This window comes from Theobroma cacao, chromosome 10, assembly GCF_000208745.1.
Source record: "Theobroma cacao cultivar B97-61/B2 chromosome 10, Criollo_cocoa_genome_V2, whole genome shotgun sequence".
NCBI lineage: Eukaryota > Viridiplantae > Streptophyta > Magnoliopsida > Malvales > Malvaceae > Theobroma > Theobroma cacao.
The window spans coordinates 4,395,561-4,420,940 of NC_030859.1; the positions used below are offsets into that span (position 1 = coordinate 4,395,561).

Consider the following 25,380-nt stretch of genomic DNA (forward strand, 5'->3'; position numbering starts at 1 on the left):
AAAATTTCCATAGTAGGCATTATTGGGAAAAGTTTTCATCACATAACAAGTCTAGCAAGAGATAAGAATATGAGGTAATATTTACATAATAAATGCAAGCAAAAATTCTCAATATTGATTGCAACTCACTCTAAGCATTTACATCCATAGCTTCTGCTTTACAATCTATATATCCACTTCCAGAATGGATACCCAAAATTATAACTCATCCTCTGCTCTGCTCTTGTTCATCCAACACAACCTTCCCTACAACAAGTCTTCTTTGAATATACAATTAAATATCGACAAGGCACCATCTTATTCTCTAGTCCTACTACTACTGGATTGGTGTTTATCTATCAACTTTTTTTTTACTCACCCTCCATGTCAGCTGTACAATTTGCATCTATTTCCAGTCTTGTCGTGGCAGCACAGAAAAAGTAGAGTGCCATATATGCTTTTATACATGGATTATTTAGGCGGCCAATGACGAAAGTAATCCTATGCGCCTTTCTGCAATCAACATTTTCGGGTTTATATAAGTTGGCAGCAGTCACTGATAAGGCTAGGCTAGTAATTATAAAACAAAAGGTAAGGGAAACTCACCTCCAGTTGCAATAAGCTTCTCAACGCGTGAAACAATATGTTTGCCGTAAGTGTACCTCTTCAGGGCATTTAAATGTACCTTGATTCGAGAGAGAATCAACTCAAGACTCCGATCATCACAAGTCTCAAGAACCTTTTGCACAACATAGTTTCCAAATTGATCTTTCATCATGGCCTGCAGTTTTCAATTCCACAAATTTCAGTATTTGGCAAGTGCAAATTAAGAACTGAAACATATTCATGCAAGTACATGGTTATAAAGTCTTACAAAAGCAGCAAATAATACCCAAGAATTTGCATTAGTAATGCAGCAAGACAAAATATAGAGGAAAAACTTAGGTGCAGGGAATGAAAAAAACAGTGTAAAAATGCACTATGGTGGGTCTCACGAGAAACTAAGTATTCTGCACACCATCTCTTCTAGGATGATAGTCATATTTCAACATTTTGTACACCATTTTCAGATTTCTTGCTAAGATAGTTATTGCATTGATTTGATTAAAAAACAAAGACAGAAGATCTTCACCATTAAAATATAATCTCTCATTATGGTTACACCAAAAAAAGAAAAACTATTTGATGTGAAAAAATAAAAAATACTTGGAGAAACTGCATACACAAATACATACATATATCACCATTTGCATGTGGAAAAAGAAATTACTATTGTGACAGACCTGCAATGGCTCATTTTCATCAGTAGAACCAAGCATCTCGTTCACCAAAATTTGACGTTCCTCAGGCCCACCAAAAGTCAAGCACTTCTCGACAACATTAGAAGCGAATTTCTGCTGACTCATCTTCACGATTTGTCCTGCAAGCTTGCTGATAATAGCAGATCGCTCATGTGGTTTACCATGTTCAAGAACATGCTACCACACATAAATAGACATGTCAAGGACACATAATTAATACAATAGCATGGATGATCAAAATAGGACATATATTGGCAAAATGCGGCTAGAGCAACAAGCAACTGGTAAAAGAAAATTGGAAGAAACAACTTGAGCCACAATAAAAAGTGATTTTAGCTTGAAACCAAGCATACATCAGCTTTTCCAAAACCTCGTTCATGGCACAGTTTCAAGACAATCCAAAGTGAAGATAAGACACTTTAACAAAAACCAACATAAAAGAAAAGAATTAATGACAAACTAAATATAATCCAGTAAGAATTTAACAAATTGTTCACAAAAGAACTACTAGGACTTGGGTACTAGGGTTGTGTGCAGCAAAATATATGCAAGACGCATGAATTCCAATACATAGTCATACAGTAGAGTGCATTGCTGATGGAGAGTATCTTGTATGCATCTAATGATAGCCAAGCAGAAACAAATATGCCTCCCATGTGATTCAATATAATCCTCCAGGCAAAACAAATTCACATACACAAGTATTTAATCCTTTTTGCATAGGCAGAAATGTGAATATAGAGAACTTCTGAATGATACTTTTGGGATGGGGAAAGGGAAAGAAGGAATAGATGATATCTGATCTGGAAACCAAGATGAAGAAGTTTGATGTCTAAAAATAGTCAAAGAACGAAAAATCTACTAATTACAAACTGATTCTCAGAAAGATCTACTAATTACAAACTGATTCTCAGAGCATATTACAATTAGCAATATATATGCAAAAACAGATAAAGCAATTAACTTGAGAGAACATTGTAGAAAACAGGGTAAGCTCCATTTTTCTGATAGCAGATAAATTAGATCACATTTCCCAAATGAAAAGTAGAAATAGACTAAATTCAAAAGGGAAGCTTAGATACCTGAATAACATAGTTCCCATATTGATCTTGTGCCAGAGTGCATACAGATAGCATGATCTCATCCATAATAATTTGTTGGGTTTTTACATCATCGCAATGTTCCAGAACCCTCTATCAGCATTAATAGTGAGTGAAAATTAATATAAGTAAATGTCATATCTCCAGCAATGAAAGGGTATGATCAGTAAATTTCAAACCTGAATGACACGACAACCATAAGGGTGGGTAGAAAGAGCGACAACTTGGCCATGGAAAGCAGATATGATAAACAGAATTCGATCCTGAGGGACACACTCTATACACTTCTGAATAACATGATTACCGTTCTGATCACGAACACATTTCATGATTGAACCATCAAGCTCTGCCACCATTCCAGTCTGCTGATCCACACCAACAACTTCCAAAGCCTGTGGTCATCAGATTTCTAGCAATAAGAGGCTAATATAACTCCCTCAAACCCAAAAGATATACAAGCAATTCACTTTAACTTTGACCATCCTGATAATATATAACCCCCTCAAACCCAAAAGATATACGAGCAATTCACTTTAACTTTGCGGACCATTCTGATAAGACAGGACTTCATCTCATACCATTATCAGATCAATTGTCAACATTAAGTCATTAGATTGCCATAAATAAGTAAAATGTTTTGGTAAAGGCACTTGCATGAAATGCTCTTCCTACACATACTACCACCCCTCTACATCACAATTCTTAAGCAAATTGCTAATTCATCACTTCTGGTAACAGTTGAGGATTCTTGTGCATACTCAAGTGCTCCAAACAACAAAACAGCCATAACTATTATAAATTGGATGATTAAAATAGTTTCATGCGGCCTGTAAAAGTGCTACTAAGCCTGGCAATTTAATAGAAAGTGACTCCAGTATAGGATGGAGGCTATTGAAAGTAAAAAATGATCAATATAGCATGGAAATTCTTTTATAAAAAAAAAAAAAGAAAGATAGGGAAACACAGTTCATGCACCTTCTGAATCACTCTGCAACCATACATTTGAAGACTGAGAGGCAACACATGACCAGTAAGTTGACTGGCTAACTCTGCTCTTTGACTTTCTGTACCATGCTCAAAAAACTGCAAATCCAGCTCAACAATTAGGCTAGCAATTATAATTATATAAACAGGATGATTGACTAATTGAAATAAGTAATGATGTATATACTTTCTGTATGACATAATTTCCAAACACATCAGTCATCAAAGCGCGAGCATGGGGAATAATCTCAGGAAATATTTTGGTCTTCTCTTCCTCTGTGGCAGTTTCTAATTTCTGCTGAATAAAGCGACTACCATACTGATCCGTACTGCATCATACAATAGCGATTAGATTCAGTACATTACACGCATGAGTGCTGGGCACATAACATAAAAGATAGCACCATGACACTACCTGAATTCAACAACATGATCAATGATATCTAAGAGTTCAAAACACCTAGTCTTGTTGTTCTTAAATTCATCTAATAAAGATGATATGAATCTTCCATCCACATTATTACCAATATCTGAGGGCCATGCTCCTGTTGAGGTTCTCATCATTGAATTAAAACGTGCAGTTCTATCATTCTGTATACTTCCAGAACCAATAGAGGGGAGTACAGAATTTGCCATTGAATTTCCAGCAAACGGCATGCCAAGACCATACGAGGGATTCCCATAATAGCCATGATTCAGAGCAGCAGCTTTACCTAAAAGTGGCAGTTCATACTGCTGCTTCTGTTGAGCTAATATTGCCTCAAGGTATGCTTTTTGAAGGCCATCCAAATCCCCATGCAGAGTACCAACATAGTTCCCAGAAAGCAGAGAATCAGGGCTAGCTGCAGCTCGTGCCCCATACTGAGAAGTTCTTTGCAAGTACTGGATATAACGAGGATCCATAAGTGGAGAAAGAAGGTCAGCCCCTTGATTTCCAGCTCTATTTAAACTTTGCCTATCCCCAGTACCAGTCAAAGGGGAACCTACAAAAAAAAAACAGAACGACAACAGCAACAAAAGTTACAGAGAAAAATGTATAAACTGATCAATGCCAACAAAAAAAATATACAAGCTTCCAGAAGATACAATACCTGCATTTAAATGGTTCTTAATCGCTGAATTCAACTTCTGGTTAACAGAATAAGCACTGGGTAGTTGGCCAATGAAATCTGTGTTTGCAAGATTCACATTAGGATGGCCAACATCACATACTTCCAAACTTCCAAGGCCTGAAGGATGCACTTTTGCGTAAAGATCTGCAGAAGAGGAAGTTCTTTTGGGAATGCTGACTTGTCCATTGGAACTAATATTATAAGCATTAATATTAGGTGCAATTCCCTTTTTCCTTGCCAAGTCGATATGGTTGGTAGGAAATGCAAGCTTTTCAGCACTGGACTTGTCAATGAATTGCTGCTGCAAACTCTGATTATGACCATTGGGCATATTGAATGAAAAATCTAGCTGATTATCCAGATCAACCTGAAGCTGAGACCGCATATGACTATTCTCATCTGCATGTCTAGTTTTCGATAAGGTCAACCCAGATAATGTAGCTCCAATTTCAGAAAGTTCAGTCACAGCAGAAGAATGCCCATTTTGGACATTAGATCCAATGATATTCTTTTTTTCTGCATGGCCAACCTTGCTCCCAACAGGAGGAAGTCCAGAACCAGAAGACCTCCCAACTAAATATGGTTCAGGAGTTGTACTCCTCGATAATGATGAACCTACAGCAGATGCAAAAGAGTGAGAAGTAGTTTTACCATGGCTCTGAACTCCTACCACACCTGGACGAGCTACCCCAGCAGGCAAGCTCTCTATGGACTCTGCTGCATTATGAAAACCTGGTGGACTGGGATCAGCAATGCTAGCTGCATCCAACATATCACTAAAAGCATTGCGACTTGATGGCTGTGAGAGATGGCCTGATAAGGTGGCAGGTCGATCAAGTCCATCCTGCACAAGATAATCTTGTCAGCTGTACTACAGAACCAGTTAAATTAAACAAATGGTATTTCACTTAATCAATGATCCACATTCATTCGAATTAAATCACATTGTTTAGTGTTAAGCAATGTTAAGATGTTTCAAGCATAACAATAAAAGTAATGCGGATCTAAAAGTGTTACGAATAAGATAAACATGCATCATTACAAAACAAACACGAGAACCTCAAGGCAGAAAATAACTGTAATTGATTATCCAAAACTTGAAAATAATTGAATACATTCCAATTTAAATGCTGCAGAAGAAAATAATCTAAAAAGCTGAACCTTGATACCCTTTTTCTCTTTGCACCAATTACTTGGATCATCATACCAAGGTCACAAGTACATCATTAAATTGTTGTATTATACAATTTTCATGAAAATCCTTATAGCCATAGTCATATAATTCCCTCTAATTGCATTTTGTGAAAATCCTTATAGCATGAAAGTCAAGAAAAGAAAATGGAGAAGAGAATCCCACAGATGCACCATGCAAAAGAAATACATAGTAAAGTACCCAGAAATTCCCAGGAATCTTGGAAGTTAGATCTAGAAAGTGAGCTGAGTTAATAGCGTTAGTAAATAAGAAGATATGTCCAACAAAAACAAAAAGGATTAAAGGATAGGAAAGAAAAGGCAAATTGGTAGATGCTGGATGGAAACTGTAAACAAGTTGAGAAACAAGTAGGAGAGTCTTCAACCTAATATAACCAACAATATGAGATATTTAACGAACTCAACCCAATGATTCAAAGGCACATCTACAATCAAAATAAGAATCTTCTTTTAACACCATCCCACCACAAAAATAAATGCAAGAAAAGAAATATATTAACCAAAGCAAAAGAGGGAAATGAAATTGGAAATCACCTATATGGGAAATTTATACTGGCATGAATATCATAAAAAAAAAAAAACAGGACAAAACAACCCATATCAGTACAGAGACATTAAAACCAATAATGTTGCAATGAGGTTAAAAGAAAAAAAAATACAACCTACAAACTCATCAATTGAAGGGGGGGCTACATCACCTGAAGAATGTCAGCAAAACTCTTCCTCCTTGCACCAAGCCCAGTACCAGACAGCCCAACCAAACCATCTGAACCTCTATCAAGCCACTCAGCTGACATTTTTCTAGATGTATTCCTTGCATTGGTATTCCTCAGTTCCATCAAATCATTTTGTTCTTGTTGTACAGAAAGACCTGGCTGCATTGAAAATAAGGACGAACTATCACCGCCATCAACCAACTTCTTCTTTCTCCAGTCCCCAATGTTCCCAAGGGAAGACCCACTAGCCTGAAACCTTTGTGCAACACGCCAATCCTCTTTTGATAACAACGGTGGAGGCAGCCTTGGATTTATGTTTTCATGGGAGTAATAATATGAAAGATATGCAGGGTGTGAGCGTATCTCATCTTCAGACAGCATTCCATTATTGCTACTACTACTACTACCAGCAACAGCAGTTATGCCATTAATGTCTCCAAAATCAGGATTAGCAAAAAGACTACCAACAGCACTCAAGGATCCCTCAACTGTAGGTGGAGCACTGCCACTCCTATATATATTAAGATCCCTTTCACGACCTACAAATTGTTGATTACGATGCGCTTGCAAAATCAATTCTAGCTCAGTGAAACTATCTTCCAAATTCCCACCATGTCTTTCTAAACCATTATCTATAGTTGGTAGCATATCTATGTTACTGCCTGTAACCATCCCCAAAACCCTACATCCACAAAATAACAAATAAATAAAATATAAGCTAAATCCCAGGATAATCAAAACCCATCATGCAAAGTCTTAAGTTTTATTTAATTCTTCTTCATTTACTAAAGCATTTAATAATGGATATTGTGTTAAAAGATACCGAAAGTCACAAAATAAAAGTGGTTTCATACTTAGAAATCAGTGCCTTTTTTTTCTACTCTTTTCAGTATTTTCTCAGCAAGCAAACAGACAATAAATGAAAATTAAAATTCAATTAAGAAAAGAAACAACTTATTTAAAAAAAAGTCCCATCTTCAGGAAAAAAATAAACATATTAAAAAAATCCCATTTTTTGCAACCAAACAGAGCATAATTGAACATTAAAATTCAATATAAAAACATTTTTTTTTCTAAAAAAGTCCCATCTTCAGCATAATTGAACATTAAAATTATAAAACAAAAACTATAAATTTTAAAAAAAATCCCCAGAGTATTTCTTCAGCAACTAACCATATTACTGAACATTTAATTCAACAAAAAAAACCCAAAATTTTTAAAAATCCCCATGGTATTTTCTCATCAACCACATAGCTTTATAAAACATTGAATTTCAATAAAAAAAATGTAAAAATTTCTTACAAAAACACCTTCAGGCAAATCCCCGCATCAAGTAACAACAAAGCACCAAAATCAATCAACCTGAAACTCAAACCAAATAAAAATCAGCGACAATATTAATTTCTATTATTGAATTACGCTTATAACGACGTCAATTAAGATAAACTTACAGTGCTTGAAGATCAATACTCTTTCTTTTATATTTCTTTTATTGAATTCTTTAAACCAAAAAAAAATTTTGGGGATCGAAAATAATAATTATTTTCAATAGATGGGAAAAAAAATTAACAAAGAGGGAGGCGAGGTATGGAGGTTGGAGATCGCGTAATGTCTTCTCTCAGATTCTTTCGAAACGGCCGTTTTTTTTATTTAAATTTATTAGGAAACTTTAAATATGTACAAAATAAAAGGAATAAAGAAACAAGAGAGAGGAAGTGGGGCCGAGAATGAGGTGATATGAGACGTTGGATTAAGAACGGACGGTGATGGACGGTAATTACGTGCATGGACGTTAATTGCTAAGCAAGTAGTTGATTTTTATTTATTATTATTATTATTTCAATGACGTTAGGGTAAAGAGTTGAAAGGAGAATTAGGGTATATACTACATACTTTATGATATAATATAATATAATAACGCATACAGAGAAAATAGAGGATGGTCTATCACTACATCAAATAAGTCATGATCTTTCATTCAATTCAAATAAGTTTTTAGTTTTTTTATTGCATTTAAGTGAAATTTAAATTTTTATATTAAGTGTTTGTTTGATTTGATTTTTTTTTAATTTATTTATTTTTTAAAAATAAATATTAATATTTAAAAATAAAACTTTAAAGAAGAGCTTTCTTCTCTTGTTTTAAAAACACATCTCAAGAAATAATTTCCCTCTCCTCTCTCTTCTTCTGCAAATCATTTTTATCTAACACTCTTCCACCTTTCCTTACAAATACTATTTAAAAAAATAAAATAAAAGATTAGTAACAAAATAAGAAAATTTGAAATTTTTTTATTTGTACAAACATTAAGGGAAAAATATTCAACATTTAAAGTTATATTCAGTTACCATTTAAAAGTTTTCTCTCTTTTTCGTTAAAGATTTTAATATTAAATACATCGTTTCCTTTTCTCTTTACTTTTTTGGAGAATTGAAGTATTATGTTCCGATTGCTTAGTAGATCAATAAAAATCTAATACTATTATTACTATACAAAGTTTGAGAATTATTCTATTTTTGTATGAATTTATTTGATTTTAAGTAAAATATTCATATCAATAAATTTTAATCGAAATTACACAAAGCTACACTTCACTCCAAATGTCTAAACGACGTTAATATTAAATATGAAATATTTAAAATGTTCAATTTTTCATTATTTTCTTTCTCTCAAGCCAATTGGCAACGTCCCTTACACCGATCTACCACCCTACGCTCCCCTAGATCCCTATGAGCACCAAGGCTCCCCAAGGGAGCCTCAGTCCGACTTTCCAAGGGAGCCCCAAATTGGGCTCCTCAAGGGGAGCACTAACGCTCCCTCAAGGAGCCTCAATCGGGCTCCTTAGGGGAACTTCGGTGCTCCCTTGAGAAGGCTGATCAAGGCTTTTTTTAAAAAAATTAATAAAAAATTATATAATAGTAAATTTTAAAATTAATAAAAAATAAAATTATTTTTTTAATATTACCATGACATCAAATTAATAAAAACATTAATGATTGATTAACGATTTGACCTATATATTTAGCGAAAGATATTTTTTTGAGATGGAGTGTCTATTTAGAAAATTAATAGACTTGCTTGAAATTTTGATTAAAACCTAGGAAGAGAGGGTATTTTACCCTTAGTTTTAACATCTAAAATCGTATATAAGTTTGAAACAGACTTATTCTGTTTTGATTTATTAGGTGATTGAACAAAACATGAATGTCCTTTATGATAATTTTAACCAAAATTAGAGCTTATATAATTTATTTTACCAAACAACTTCATAATAACTTTTAAGCTAAAAAAAAGTTAAGCCAAATATACTCTAAGTCAAATAAGTTCTTATAATTAACGATTAATTAATTATCATTAATTAAAATGACATTTGTCATTCTATAACCACGTGATATTAACGTGGAGGGTGAAAAATGTCACATGATATAACAGCAACATGTCATGTCATTATCCACTATGATATGACAGTATGTCACATTAGCACTACATGACATAGAATGAAAAGTGATATTTTGACTAACAGTCAGTTAACTATTAATTATAAAAGCTTATTTAACTCAAAATAAAAATATAAATATTTGATTGAATCTAATAAAATAAATTTTTATAAGTAATAGTTAACTAATTATCATTAGTCAAAATAATATTTCTCATTTTATGTTTGCGTGGCATTGACATGTTGTTAATGTAAATGGTGAAAAGTAATGCATGATGCTACATCATTATGTAATGTCATTATCCATTATGATATGTAAGATAAACCTTATTGGGCACCCTCATCCTCAGGACTATTTATTGTTTCATCAACTTAACTTATGAAAGATTGAGAGGTTCGGTTATATTGAATATTGCTAATGGTAATGATATATAGAGCTTGATATGGAGTTGGCAGGATTCTAAAAAGATCCGCACCCTTTTTTTTTTTTGATACACAACAAGTTGCTAACAAATAGAGAGAGAGAGAGAGAGAGAGAGAGAGAGAGTAGAAGTAAATGAGGATGGATGAGTGACTTTAGGTAATGGTAGCTGGAAAGAATAGAAGAAAGGAGCAGCACTTGAAAAATGCATTTGCAGAGGAGAGAAAAGGTGAGAGAAAGGGGGAGAGGCGCTACACAGCCAGAGTAATAAGAAAAAATTTAATTAGGGTTTTTAAAGTAGAATGATGGTTTGGAGCTTTTGGACACCTGGGTCCTAATAGGGTTTTAGGGGTTGTTCAGGCTTTTANCGTAACTAAACGTAAACGTAAGTAAGAAGAGAGAGAGAGAGAGAGAGAGAGAGAGAGAGAGTTAGAAGGAATTTTCCCAATGATTCCTTATGCCCATTATGTAACTTGGAGGAAGAATCGGTTATTCATGCTTTGAGGGATTGTCTTTTGGCTTATACATTATGGATAAGATTGTTGCCACAAAATCAGTAAGGTAGATTCCATTCACTCTCTTTGTTTGATCAGTTTTCTGTCAATTTAAAGAAAAATAAAAATTCGTGAATGGTATTTCTTGGAGCAAGACGCTTGGTGCTGCATGTTGGCTTCTATGGAAATGGAGAAATCTATTCATATTTGAAATAAGAATATTACTATGGCGAGCCGATTGTGTTTCATTCAGAGTTGAACACAAGACGTACATGCTACGAGAACCATTTGTTTGTTATTGTAAATATTGATGGGGCATTTCGACAATCTCTTCAAATGGCAATAGCAGGAGAAGCAATAAGAGACGCACAAGGTGAATGGAAAGGAGGCTTCTCAATTAAGTTAGGAAAATGCACAGCTAATAAAGCAAGCTTTGGGGTGTTCATGAAAGGTTCAAGTTGGCATGGGACTTGGGATATAGGAGAATCGATCTCCCAGCTGATAACAAGATGATGGTTCAGGCTATAAAGGCATTATCTCCCCTTCCTTGTTCAAACTCAGAACTTGATTTAGTCAATTCAACAACTCATTCATAGACAGTGAAAGGTAATCACATGTCATGTCTTTAGTGAAGGCAACAGAGTAGCAAACTACATGGCCAATAAAGGTTTTTTTTTTTTTTAAGGGGCCAATAAAGGTTTCTTGTTGGATAATAAATTAGTACCTTGTGATAATCCTCCTCTGGACTTTCAAGATTTATTCTATGATGTTGTTAGCTTTATTAGGTTTAAAATTATTATAGTTTTGAGATGACAAAAGTGATCAAAATTACTTCAATGATTTTTGAACTTCTTTGAGTAATCCTTGAACTTGTTTGAATGATTTTTGAAATTGTTTGAAAATGTTTATGAACTTAATTTATTAATGTTAAAAACTCTCATATATTTGCTTTTAAAGTGCATAAGTGTTTCCATGTGAAAAATAATCTAAACTGTTTAAATGATCTTTGAACTTGTTTGAATAATTTTTAAAGTTGTTTAAATGAGTTTTTGAACTTGTTTGAATAGTTTTTTAAACTTTTTTAAATAAGTTTTGAAGTGCCTAAGTGTTTCCATGTGAAAAGTTTCAAAATTATTTGAATGAGTTTTGAAAATTGCTTTAATGATTTTCGAACTTATTTGAATAGCTTTTAAACTTGTTTAAATTAGTTTTAAACCTCCCTTACATATGATTTTGAAATGTCTAAGTATTTGGCGTCAAATTGGGTTCAAAAAGAAGAATTTTTTATATTTTAAGCTACAAGTATCGATACTTTGGTCAAAAGTATCGATACATTTAAAATAGAATGATTTTGCCAAAAATGCATGAATATATTTCCAAATGTCTGGAAACATTTTAAAATGTATCGATACATTCCAAAATGTATCGATACATGCGGTCTAAAACTAACCGTTACACACGAAAATCAAATGAAAAATGGTTATTTTCTTCATCAAACCTTCTCCAACTATAAAAGGACTTCTCCAACACATTTACAAGTTTAGAAGAGTGTAGAAAAACATTATTTGATCAAGAATCAAATTATATGAAGAAAAAGAAGAAAAAAAAAGGAGAAACCAAGTTAAAGCAAGTAATTCAGATTCTTCCACCAAGCTTTTAAGGTTTCTTGTGTTATGATTCCTTTGTGTCAATATTATTATATTTTGTAATTATTTTTATACTCATCATATTCTTCCTACATTGTACTTACTTAGCAAAACCCACTTTCTAAAAGTATCTTTTCCATTCAAAATTGTAAGAGAGAAAAAGGCTACGTCTTAGTTTTTAAAAAGCATTATGAAGGTTGTGCTTGATTCATAAAAGACATTATATTAAAAGGTTGTGCTTGATCCTTGAAAGGCATTGTAAAGGTTATACTTGAACTTTAAAAAATACTTTGCAAAGTAAATTTGAAATTCCTTAGTGAACTAAGGGAGAGAACGTAAGCAAAGAAGCAAAACTTTTATAAAAATATTGTGTATACTTTCTTTATTTTTCACTCCTTGAATTTATGCATTTACATTAAAGAATTTATCAAATTTTTTCTTAATTTGTTTATTCCTTAATTTACTCTTCAAATTATTGTTGACACACTTTGATAGAAAACAAATTTATGAAAATTATTTTTAGCTTGACTTGATTGGAAGCTTGTGAAATTTTTACACTAGTGCAATTTGCCTTAAAGAGTTAAAAAATTTATTTTCAACTTATTTGATCATTATTTTGCTTAAATTACTTTTGGCATACTTTAAAGTGAAAACAAATTTGAAAAACTTGTTTTCAAACTTGCCTTCATAAAAAGTTTAAACTTGTTAAAAAGAATTTTTAAAAATCCAATTCACCCTTTCTTGGATATTTTTCTCATTATTATAGAGCTAACACTTTTAACGGATGTATTGGGACTTTGTATAGCAAGTTTGATAAGAATAAAATTTGTTTTCTCTTTAAAAAAAATGACAAATAGTATTTTGATTAATAACAACTAATCAAACATCATGACTTATTTAATTCAAAATAAAAATATAAAAATTTAATTAAAAGTAATAAAACAATAAAGATTCATTTAAATTTTTTTAAATAATTTAGAAATTTTTTAAATATTATACTTATAGTTTTGATATCGAATAAATAATTCAACGATAAATATATGTATCATTGATTCTCGTATATAAATTTATATTTAAGTTAATAGTAAATTTCAATCCCTGTTTTAATAAAAGAAAGACTTTTTACTTTTATGCACTGTGATTGGATGAGATGATGGGCTGGGAAAGTAGTTTTTTAAAGACATTGTGAGTTATTTAGGTTGAAAATTGAAGAGAATTGTGGCTACAAGCCGACCAAATTCCATTAAAGGTTGAATGAAGAGAGTTTGGTAGGTACAACTTGCAGCAGTTATTATTATCTACCTTTAAAGGGATCTTTATAAATGCCGACATAAAGATTTTACAAGTGAAGTATGCATACAATATATCACGTGCAAAATGTGCACAATTTGTTGTGTCTACACTTCAAACCAGATCATTTTTACTCGTCACCTACCTTCCTAATCTGATTTCTTTTTCTGCCATTGGCATGCAAGGTTACTCATCACCTGACCATTTCCCAAACCCAGTCAATAACAGTGAGAAAACATACAATGACAATGGTAATGGCAATGGCAGAAATCTATAGATTTCAGCCTTCTCCAAGGGAATGTGTGTTAATGCTAGAGAAGTTAACAGTAGAACTAAACGAAGGTTTTGGTAGTAGCATTGCCTTCTCATATGACAGCAGAACAAAGAGCATTGCCATAGCATTATATTTCAAGACATAAAGAGATAAATCACAATTGGAAGTTTCTGAATCAAAATTTTCTTTATTATTGCTTCTTGACAGCAACTTTCTCTGTTGCAAGTATAACAGTTACATTGTTAAGGAAACAACATGCTGGTTTTCTTTTTCTTTAGCAATGATTTTTTGACCGATCTAATTTGTCAGGAAAATTTTATAAATTTAATTTCCTTGTAAAGGAGAAATATTTAGATAAAAAATTGAAAAGTTGCCTGCTGTGCTATTACTCATGTGGTACACTCGTTTTCAATCATTTCGCGTACTTCATTAACAACCAAATATGCTTTGTGGCCACCAATCACCTCAGCCTGTTTCTTGCTATCCCTCCATAGCTGTAATGCAAACACCATTATTAAGTTAAGAAAAGAAACAACCTAGGACTGCAAACTAACCAAAACATCAAAATTCCGCTTAAGGTCAGCTTGCTGAACAGCTGATTGGGATCCTTCACAAATTAATTGAACCAATCTTGAGAAACCTGCTTCTTAAAATTTTCTTTAGAAATCAAGCGACTCAAGTTGGACCCAATATTGCAGTAAGTTGACAATGTCCAGCTTGATTAGCCATACACAACTCAACTTGGCTTAATTACGACCCTCAGAAATAATGTTTCTCAAAGAAATGAAACTAACCTGTATAGTTGGCATTTTCTGCAGTGTTGTAGTCAACGGCATTGAAACATGTAAAAAAGGTATAATTAAGTCAATTATAATTGCATCACTATAGTACTAATTAAAATCACGCATGGAAATATTAAAGATCCTACAAACTCATAGCGGGAAAGTGTAAAAGCAAAATGAGGAAATGTCAAAGAACATTCAAGGATATGAATAAGATCATTGTATTTGCAACATCATTTCTAAAATGTTAGTATTTTTCCCTGTCTCTTTGAGAGCTGGTATAAAAACAGTTGTAGGATATACAGCTTCAGAATCTAAGCTTTCATGACATTGAAATTGGTACTAATCCAGTGGAGACTATAAAGGAACTAACAGAGCTCACAGGCAGCAAGCCATTGCCAGGATCTAACCAAGCCATCTGTTATCGTGTAACGATAAAAATAAATAATTCCATAATAAGTCTCTAACAGACAATGATGTCCCAATTATTCTTGAGAAGAACTAGAGAAAGTTTCAGAATCTTCAGTTTAAGGTGAAGGAATCTCAATTACTACTCATTTCTTAGCTAATTGATTCATAATACATTTCTGCATGCCTTAAAGTTAACAATTCATATCCCAACTAAAGTGTACCAACTCTTCTAAGAGGCAGATAGAGAAACCAGTTTGGGAGGATCAGAAAGAGGTAGAGAGGAATGATGGGAAATTATAGTAAGAGGGAAAAACCAGACTGATTCCTGTAAAAACTTTGTCACAGCTTCATACTACTCCTGTTTAGAAATTAGATCTTGTCCCATCCTGACAGAAGAATTTGAAGAGAGAGAATGCCATTATACATGGAAGTAGTTCAGTTGAGTCACAATGTTATTTCAATCACGTTCTATACAGAAGACCTAAAGCAGAAAGATTTAGAACACTACGAAGTGGTAAATCTGGCAGCATATGAAAATTGAAACTACAACTTGCCAATGTCCACTCAGTATATATAGGCTTAGTTAGGTTATTGTACCCAAGGGACTGAACCACAAGTTTGGCAAACATGTTTTCAAAATTACAGGCGATTGCTATTCTATATTCTTACATTATACAAAAGATTGAATGATTAGCTGCCATTAAAGTACAAAACACATAGTTGTATTGACTATTTGAAAGTCCAACATAAAATTATTAAGCTGACAAATTGCTGAAGCAAATGTACTTTGTAGGGTTATGGGACACTTACCGTGACTCCAGCGCGAGCAACAAGGTTGTGTGGAACTGTATTTACATCTACACGGTAAAACCTTAATCTACACAAAATATTCAAAACAAAAATTACTAACCTTAATCACCAAGCCAGCTTGCTCAATATCATATACCAACAATTTCACAAAACAAACAAACCTACATAGATATAAACTTTTTTGATACACATACAAACATGATGGCAACAATCTAACATAAATTTTAGCCATTGGGTTATCTAAGAATGCACGACCAACAAATAAATGGAAAGTCAAATGTGAAGCATTTCTGTATCCTGAGGATTAAAAACTGCAGATTGAACACTCAAATCAAAGGCATCAGCATGCAACAAATTTGTATAAAGATGCAAAAGTCTAAAACAGCCCAGTTAGATGCTTGGAGAATCCCACTCTGCTCCTCATACTTTAATGGGAAAAAAGGTTTCCAGATTCATCAGCCAGCTGCAGAGATAACATAATGAAAGTACTAATTGCAAGCTTTTGAGTCTATCTAACGAGCGGGAGCATTGGTTCATAGTTAGATATCATTTGCATAAGATGAAGGAAAACAATGGAATGATGTGCTCAAATAAATCAAAAGCTCCAAGTTCAAAACCCTTATTTTACAAAGGAAGAATTGACATGAGACTTGAAAAGATGTTGCTCAGCTGCATCCACTATCATGTCAAGATTTTAGCATATGTGGCAAGGAGGATTAGTGACAAGAGCCGAGATTATGGATGTCATGAAATGTCCATTTCCTCCAAACTAGCTGCTAACAAATGTTGAATTCTTTTGTTTGCTATTTTCGAGGAAGGATCCAAAAGCATCTTTTTTCACTAAATGAGCAGAGAGAGGACTTGGTGTGAATGAATTGGCGTAAAAGATTCATGTGGTTCCCCTAATTACTTTCAAATTAAGGTCAAACCTGGGAGATTTCATTCTCTGATGAAATGTTGCTTATGCATTTCGCAATGAGATGCGTGAAGTTGATCTCTAGGCAGCTATGGACTTATGCAAAAAACTCTACATGTATACTCTGTTTTGATAGGTGAATAACTTGATGACAACAAAAAGGTTGATAAACCAAATATACATGGAGGAAAGAAGCTGAAAGTATACTGGAATGATCTGAGAAATAACAAGGAAATTACACTAAGTTCATTGCGACACACAGGTTTCATTGGATCAGAGATGTAAAAAGAAACCTGGCTAACCTTGGATAGTATTCAGCTGCCAACTTTTCCAGTTTTGGTTTCAAATATATACATTTTCTGCACCAGCTTGCCATCCTAAAAGTTCAAAAAACTTTCTTTTGCAATCAAACTCAATATAAGCATTCTTTAGGGAAGTAAAACAAAAGACTTTATTATCTTCATTTAATCCCATATCCACTAGAAAACAAAAATATTACAATAAAACAAGTTGATCTTCATTCTGTAAACACAATAAGCTTTTTGTACATTAATTCAACACCCCCCCCCCCCNAACTCACACACACACACATATGAGAAAAGACCTACTGGTAGGTTTTAAGATAACAATTTTGCTTTGAACAATAATACCTACATCTAAGCTTCACCAACATCACAAACAAGAACTAAAGATTGAATATAGCAACAAATTCTCCATGCAATTTGAATCAATTACAACCAACTAAAAAAGCCTGCTTGTTTCCGGTCTCATATAAATTAGGTCATATAACTGGGTCTCCAAAGGCAGAATATCTCCAACTTATAATCTAGTTCCCTTTCCTTCACTTCCTCAGGAACCAAACCACAAAAAAGTAATTAATCTCATAAAATGGACAAAGATGTCTCCAAAGTGACACCTCACGTTTAGAACTAGAGACTCCAACACGAAGTCTCCAGTTTAAATCTTGGGAATGGCAGGTGAGGTTTATGAGACAAGGAATGGCTACCTCAGTTGTGTAACCCAATGCTCAATGCGTCTCCATAAATACAAAAATATCAAATGGGAATGAGAAATGGTTTTAAGTGTTGACCTTTTCCTGCCAAGTTAACTCAATTTCTCAGAGACCAAAAATAAACAAGAGTCCCAAATTCAACAAACAACAAAAAGTAAACAAAAACATATATCAAATCAAAACAAACCAAAGAAATCATAATATAACCTACCCAGAAACACACATACCAAAGTATAATCAAAGACTCCTCAAGTTGTTGAGCCTCAGCAATAACTCTATCAAACTGACTCTCACTGCATATTTGCTGCAACTCAACAGCCAATGGCGCATCATCCAACTCTTCCAAATACTCATCTTTTTTCCAAGCATTAAAGATTCCAAATTTCCCTCCGAACCTATTAATTCTCTCACTAAAACTCAACGTTTTTCTCTTCAAAGAAAGCCCATCAAAGCTTGAACATGGATTTTTCAAAAAGGGTGTTGCGAAACAAGGCAAAGGGTCTCCCGGAAACTTGGAATTTAGCAGAGTTTTCAGGGATGGAGAGAAGCGTAAGGTGAAGGATTCAGAAGTCATTGCAGGGAATGTTTGTTGTTTTTTTTTTTTTTTTTATAAACGGAAAGAAAAAGAGTATAGTATATTTGGTAAAGGTGTAAAAGGTATCAGGTTAAAACCCTGAATAAGAAGAGAAGGAACAGGGAATGGGCTGCTTGATGGGACCGGGAGCCTCAACCTGTTTCAGGATTTTCAAGGAAGATATTTTCGACAGGCCTTTAGAGTTCGTGGAGTCCTATGTTAGATTGAGCAGACATCAATGACCAGTGAATTAAACTGTTTCGGCTGTCGGATTGGGCTTTTCCTTTGTCCGTTTCTGATACACCAAAGAATAGAGGTCCCTTTCTACATAACGAAGGGCCAAAAGTAAAACAAACTCTGATTTTCTTTTCTTGGCCAAAGCAACCTTTGAAATTTAAACAGTGGAAAAGTAAGAGTCCTGTCATATGCCAAAACCATAAACTGGAACTCACTCAGTTGGCCTCCCAACAAAACAGATCCAAGCTATTTTACAGTTCATGGTCTCTCCATCGACGCACAGGGTTACATATTGGTGTGTCAGATACAGATTTCTTAAAAACAAATTTTGTTATTATTGATGATTTTCTATCTCAAGTTTTGATTCAAAGGTTTCACTAACTAAATTAGTTGATACTTTCAGTCATTACCATTTCAGTTTAAATATGAGCTTGTTTGTCAAGCTGGTGAGACCAACAATATTGCTCAATTGCTAGCTTTAAATTTAATCACTCTGAAAAAACAAAACCAAAGAATACATCTGGATGAAATGAATGATAATATATCAGATTATTCTTAAAAGCTTGAAGTATGTCAAGTACCTTGGGAGACGATTTAGTCAAAAGTTTACAAGAAATTCACAATTAAAACAGGAAAGGGTAATGAAATTTTAGGAAGTAAACTACTACATGAAGGAAGTAGCAAGAATCTTTAAGTTAAAATCCACATCCGACTTCAATCACGTAAGCAGTTGGTTTTCAATTCTGCTTAAACGAGTTTGTGTGTAGAGCACTCCTTATGTGTGAAAACGCCTGCCTGGAGTGGAAATGGAGTTGTGGTTGTTATTGGCTTCTAATGGTTCCAAAGAGAAAGGAATCGGCCTCCCCATCATTCTCTATGTTGCTTTGTCAATCCGAAATTTAAGATGAAGCATGTGGAAAATGCTGCAAAGACATTCGGCCTCCTCCTGAAGCCAGTAGTAGACCACTTGAAATTTTCATGGCACATGATCTTGAAAAAAGCAAGCTTCTATGTTAGAACAAAACAGAATAAATCTAGATGAAGAAGGAACATAACTAACTGGCAATAATCATAGAAACATTTGAAGGAAAAGGAAGCAAGTGACAAGGCATACCTCAAATACCAAATGGCAGCCTCGAATGCAATGCACAACAATTGAAGATCACTATTTGCAGGTCTGCATACCTTCTATCCCAGAAAGCAGAAGTCAACTCCGTATTATGGAAACATAACTTTCAGCACTGACCAGAGAAGCATCAATGTTAGCTTTAGTTGTGTTAGACATCAGTGGAGCAATCACAAAAGTATTTGTTCAAGTTACAGAATTTGTTCTAATTGTAACCGTGTGCTAATGACTGAACCTAGTCTGTATAGCATGTTCAATTTCAAAATAGTATGAAATTTCTTGAAAAAGGACCTTCAAAAGTTTGATAATAATAATTAGCTACTGGCACGAGTTACCCGCATTTGATTTGTTGCAGATCCTTTAGTGGAAGAGCCAGAGAAAAATATACCGGATAAGATATCTGCTAAGAATGTGGTGAAATACTTTTAATTGGCTATTAAGAATTTAAAGAGAACCAATAAATAACAAGTAATGAGACACGAAGAGTTGTGAGCCTTTATGATATAGCAAAAAAAACATCTTTATAGAGTAAACCCCCATAAAGCATAAAGTCAACCTGCCTTCGTGAAGTTTTGTGAGTTGCTGAGATCTTCAAAGTCCAAATTCTGATAGTACATCTCAAAAACTTTGAAAACTCTGAAAGGATAATAGAAACACTATTAAAAAGAACTAAGCAATTTAGAGTCATCTTTGAGAGGGAAAATAATGAAAATAACAAAGTGATACAACCTCAATAAAAACTTATAAACAAAGGGAACAATGACCTGTCTATGACTATTTCATTTCATCACATGGCTGTCAATTTTCCAACAGAACATGTGAAAGTTAGGTGAAATTCTGTCCACTCTCCCTCTAGAATCCACAAGAAGAACAATTCCTTAATCTGCTGGAAATGAAGCAATTTCAACATCCCTCTTACTGGTATGAAGAGATAACCTAAATGCAACAACATTAAGAGAACTTAACAACTTAAATCTTTCACTAATCTGAGAGTTGAGAACACTTTAAATTGCTGTTTTCCAGAAAAAAAAGAAGTGTCATAGTACTGAACTGATGAAACAGAATATATATACTGACTGCTGGCATCTTCTCCATTTGGACAACAACTAATGCTTTATGCAAGTACTTGATGCCATCATTGCCTTTCTCATTTCAGGGAAGGATGCCGATTGCAGCTTAAACATCCAAACAAACATACTATAAAGTCAATGCAAGTATACCATGAGTTCAGAAGTAAAACTAACTAAATGTCCAAAGCAGCTTGAAGCAGAGGACATAATCCACATTTAATGGAGGGCTGTCTGTGAGGAAAGTTTCTGTGTTAGTGACATATAATAATTGATTATTGACAGATAAATTTCTTGATCCATTATGAAAGCTAGAATTGCAAAGGAAAAAAAAAAAAGCCTACCTGGTTTTCGTCATGTCTGATAATACAGCTCTTCTTTCTTCAACTTTTTAGTTTAGAACAACAAAAGAAATGCATTAAACAGAAAAGGCTAGCCAGTCTTCAGAAAGATTGCAAGAAATTGGAGGTTGATGCCATGCTTGTCGATCACAGTTGCAAACACAAGATTGTTGCAAGAAAACCTCAAATTTGCCTAGAACATAGGATAAAAAACCAGGTAAAAATTCATTAGATAAGTGTCAGCAATGATCAGTATATGCAGGAGTAAACCAAATACACATTATGTGAAAGAAAGTTCTGGAAGTTGTAAATAAACCAAAGGCACATTAAGTTGGGAAAAAATTGAAAATGATGTAGAAATGAAACAAAACAAGATGATCTTATAGTTGATACAAACAATAAAGAGTGCAAAAGAATACCAGAATGAATTAGGCACCTCTTCATAGGAATGACACTATACTAGTCCTTGAGTTGGGAGTATAGCAATCATTAATTTTCACCTCGTTCAGACCACAAAACAGTCCCTCAAAAGGCAAGGAATCAAATTCAACCAACTCCAATACATGGATTGCTGCAATTTGAAGTTAACCCACACATATTCTCAAGTTTCATTGAGAGGGCAAGATCTCGATTAGCTTAGGACAATTTAAGTAAAGTTCTTTGAGATGAGCCCCAACATTCTTCATTGTCTTCAGAAAAAACTCATTCCTGCCATTTTAAGTTTCATTAAAACCTTGATGCTTCATTGGAAACAAGTATGTGAGAGAGTGGATTTGAATTTGATTTGTTCATTTTTGTGACAATTACTGTAGTCATTACGTTTAAGAGAGTAAAAAAGGATGTATTTGGAATTCAATTTTCTATCTAGGTATTTTAAATTCACTACATAAGAGATACTTTATAAATCCATATGTTTAACTGTAATTAGAAAACTCATATATTTATGAGTATTATCAAGTAACTTTTACTAAATTCGAAATCCAAATCCATAGTCTCTAATATATATTCCCAAATGCAATCTAAAATTTCATGGAACCTGGATGGCTTTGTTGCTCAAGGAATGTGATCATGGAAGTTAGAAAACTACTTTGAAAAGGAGCAGCTCTCCAAGTTGTTTGAGCAGTCCTTGAACCGAACAAATCATGATAATGAAACTAACCATCTGGTATGAACTAAAGAATATGGTAGTCATTGATTTCATACTATACAAGAGAGGAAGGAGTTGAAATCTGAGCACACCATCATTCCAGCTCTAGGAAGTCCAAATTTGGAGTGAAGTATGCAGAGCTTGATGCGAAGATGTTGATGAAAACGTTCATGCAATTAATTCTACTTAGAAAAATGAGGCCCTGTTGCTCCAGGCTGAAGCAAATCATGCAAGAGGAACATCATTTGGGTGGGAATCAGTGATTAGAATTTGAAACTATGAGTCAAAAGAAGGAAGCTAGCAGGCTATAAAAAAATTTGCAGCAAATTAAGCATGTGATCCCTAGTGTTATGAAAGAAATAGAGAATTTGGCATTAGAATGCAAGAAAAGATAACCTTTTCTCTTTCTTTTTCTATTTTGCTTTTCATGAAGAACTTAATCCAACAATTAATAAAATTGTTACAAGAACAAGAGCATAATGCATTGTCAACAAAATGGTGGAAAAAAAATAACACACAATTCGTAAGTATTACTCTCACAAACAAAAAAAAAATATAAGGAAAAAAATGAGAACACAGTACACAAACCTCAATCAATTAAAAATTTTTGAAAGAAAAATCAAAAAATAAATATGTAAAATAAAAGTTAGTGAAATTAAATGATAATGAATGAAGTACCTGAGTCAGACTGCGTTGATCAGGCCAAAGGACTACTTGAGACATTTATAGTCCTGCTACATAATGACTTGTCCGTCAATCTCAATGACAGGGATGTGGGAAATCTTTGGCCAATCTTTACCTTCCTTCTTTTTGCAATTTCTTCCAGCAACGGACAATTTGTAAGCCATAAAGAAGAAAGGGAGATAGAAAGCCTCTTTGCTGGCATCAATTGGAGCTTTGGACAGTCCGAGATAACCAATGTGCGAAGAGATGTGAGGTGCTGAGAGCCCTTCTAGTCCAAAAACTGATTTGGAAGACGCCATATGTGAAAATGGGTAAGAGTAGAGGGCAGCAAATGTTCATCTGGAAAGGACACCATATCTTCTGCATCCCAGATTGAGAAGCTCGCAAGTGAAGGGAGTATTTTCAAACCCCAATCCTTCCTGCCCTAGAAATGTTCTAGTGGATGATAACTGATGCAATTCATGCGTAAGCATTCAAGGGATGTATACAAGAGGATTTTGCAATATATGATGCTGTTTTTTCCTCTTTATAAAGAAAATAAATTAAACAAATGATAGATAAAAAAAACAACACATTTCATGACTAAACTATGCAAACATCAAAGATAAGGAAAACTTTGCGAACACCACTAACGAACACACACCCAAAAAGGAAAAATGAAGATACTACACAAATCGGAATTAATTAAGAACTTTTTTTAAAAGAAAAATCAATAAATAAACAAGTAGCGTATATAAAGAATGGACAAGGGCTAGTGAAATTAAATGCAAATGACTGGATCGAGTACCTGAGTGAGATTGCATCAATTATGCCAAAGGGCCTCTTTCACAATGAATTCATTCTCAATGGAAATGATAGGAATGGAAAGCCTCTTCACCGGCATGGATTGGAGCTCTGGACATCCAGAGATATGCAATTCGCGAAGACAGCTGAGGTGTTGAAAGCCCTTGTAGTCCAAAAACTTAAGATTTGGAAGATTGAATATGTAAATTTTGGTAAGAGTTGAGGGCAGCAGATATTCATCTGGAAAAGACTCTATCTCTTCTGCATCATCCATTTGGAAGGTTGTAACTGAAGGGAGTCTTTCCAAACCCCAATCCTTCCTGCCCGCAATTAGCTTTTCACTTCTTCCGATTGTAATATCTTTTAATTTGGAGGGTAAACCTTTGGAAATGACTCAATTTCTGGACAATTGAATATTGTCAAATCCTCAAGGGATGGTAAGAGGGATTGCATTTGCTCAGGCAATGACTTCAAAATTTTGCAATTAAAAAGCCTAAGTGTTGTCAGATTGGTGGCAGATAATCCCTCATCGGGAAAAGATATAAAATTAGGGCAGGTCTCGATTTTCAAAAAATTGAGACATGCGAGATGTTGGTGAGGGCCCTCTGATGCACCAATCGACTTCAAGCCTTTGCATGACCTGATACGGAGACGATTTAGCTTATGGAATGATCCTATTGAGAAAGATTCTAGTGGATGATTGCTGTTGCCTGATATTTCTAAGCATTCAAGGGATGTATACGAAAGGATTTTGGAATAATCCAACGCATCACAGTTATGGATGCCCAATTCCTTTAGCATAGTTGGTAGACTACCTTCAGGAAGAGATTTGAGTCCATAACAAAACCCCATTTCCAACTTTTCAAGATGAGTGCAGTGGCGCATCATCTGCTCCAATATGGAATCATTGATATTCGAATCATAGATCTTCAAATTGCGAAGCCCACAAGGCAATGGCTCCAATTGCAATGCATCACACTGGTTTAAGTAAAGTTCAGACATGCTTGGTGCCCTTGGAAGCAAGCCTCCAAGCTTCTCACATCTCACAATCGTAAGTTTCAATAAAGAAGGGAGGTGTTTGGGCAAAGACTTGGTTAACTTGGGACAATCTTCTATGTATAACTTTTGAAGAAGACAGAAAGCTCCATCTTTCAAACGAAACCATTCTTCCCACTCTGACATATCTGCGAATCTTAGAATTTCAAGAGATCCAAATGGTTTACTCGAAGCATCACCCTTCCCATAGAACTCATCACCCACTGTTACTACTTCAGAAAACCCACTAATGGAGAGAGATTTCAAAGATGATAATCGCCCAAGCGGTGGCAAGAACAAGCAAAATATACAATCTCTCAATTGCAAAGATACTAAATTTGAGAAGGATGATGGCCCACCAATTCTGGATCTAAATAACGCAATTGAAGTACAATTGCAAACATTATAAATTGCAAACATTTCAATTGAAGTACAAGAGAGATCTAAATAACGCAAATGCTTTAATTTTTCAATTTCTTCATTGATATTT

At 34.1% G+C, this 25,380-nt stretch overlaps 2 protein-coding genes and 2 long non-coding RNA genes across 11 annotated transcripts; all 4 read right to left on the minus strand.

Annotated features, from left to right (window-relative positions):
- On the minus strand, positions 58–8,045 carry LOC18586451 (pumilio homolog 4). Of its 2 annotated transcripts, none has more exons than XM_018129249.1 (12): positions 7,856–8,045; positions 7,715–7,766; positions 6,387–7,086; positions 4,456–5,320; positions 3,780–4,347; positions 3,552–3,693; positions 3,356–3,463; positions 2,560–2,772; positions 2,363–2,473; positions 1,263–1,457; positions 586–760; positions 58–492 (listed from the first exon to the last, which is right to left on the minus strand). In XM_018129249.1, exons 3-12 carry the CDS (start codon positions 7,074–7,076, stop codon positions 455–457), a joined length of 3,105 nt encoding a protein of 1,034 aa, XP_017984738.1. In that variant the 5' UTR covers positions 7,077–7,086; positions 7,715–7,766; positions 7,856–8,045; the 3' UTR covers positions 58–454. The 2 variants fall into 2 exon arrangements, with proteins under 2 accessions (XP_017984738.1, XP_007009912.2); XM_007009850.2 differs by having other exon boundaries at positions 7,707–7,766.
- Positions 14,116–18,938, minus strand: LOC18586452 (thioredoxin-like 3-2, chloroplastic). Of its 2 annotated transcripts, none has more exons than XM_007009853.2 (5): positions 18,124–18,932; positions 17,187–17,261; positions 15,969–16,035; positions 14,760–14,777; positions 14,116–14,459 (listed from the first exon to the last, which is right to left on the minus strand). In XM_007009853.2, the coding sequence occupies exons 1-5, from the start codon at positions 18,468–18,470 to the stop codon at positions 14,355–14,357; spliced, it is 612 nt and encodes a 203-aa protein (XP_007009915.2). In that variant the 5' UTR covers positions 18,471–18,932; the 3' UTR covers positions 14,116–14,354. The 2 variants fall into 2 exon arrangements, 1 of the variants encoding a protein (XP_007009915.2); XR_001929642.1 differs by having other exon boundaries at positions 14,329–14,459; positions 14,760–15,544; positions 18,124–18,938.
- LOC108663789 lies at positions 19,229–21,301 on the minus strand. Of its 6 annotated transcripts, none has more exons than XR_001929824.1 (7): positions 21,245–21,301; positions 20,911–21,008; positions 20,598–20,769; positions 20,390–20,469; positions 20,125–20,233; positions 19,822–19,948; positions 19,229–19,697 (listed from the first exon to the last, which is right to left on the minus strand). It is a non-coding gene; the product is annotated as an uncharacterized LOC108663789 (long non-coding RNA). The 6 variants fall into 6 exon arrangements; XR_001929826.1 differs by having other exon boundaries at positions 20,885–21,008; XR_001929825.1 differs by having other exon boundaries at positions 20,911–21,134; positions 21,245–21,295.
- On the minus strand, positions 21,306–25,188 carry LOC18586453. Its single transcript, XR_001929829.1, has 4 exons — positions 23,860–25,188; positions 23,067–23,521; positions 21,661–21,949; positions 21,306–21,434 (listed from the first exon to the last, which is right to left on the minus strand). It is a non-coding gene; the product is annotated as an uncharacterized LOC18586453 (long non-coding RNA).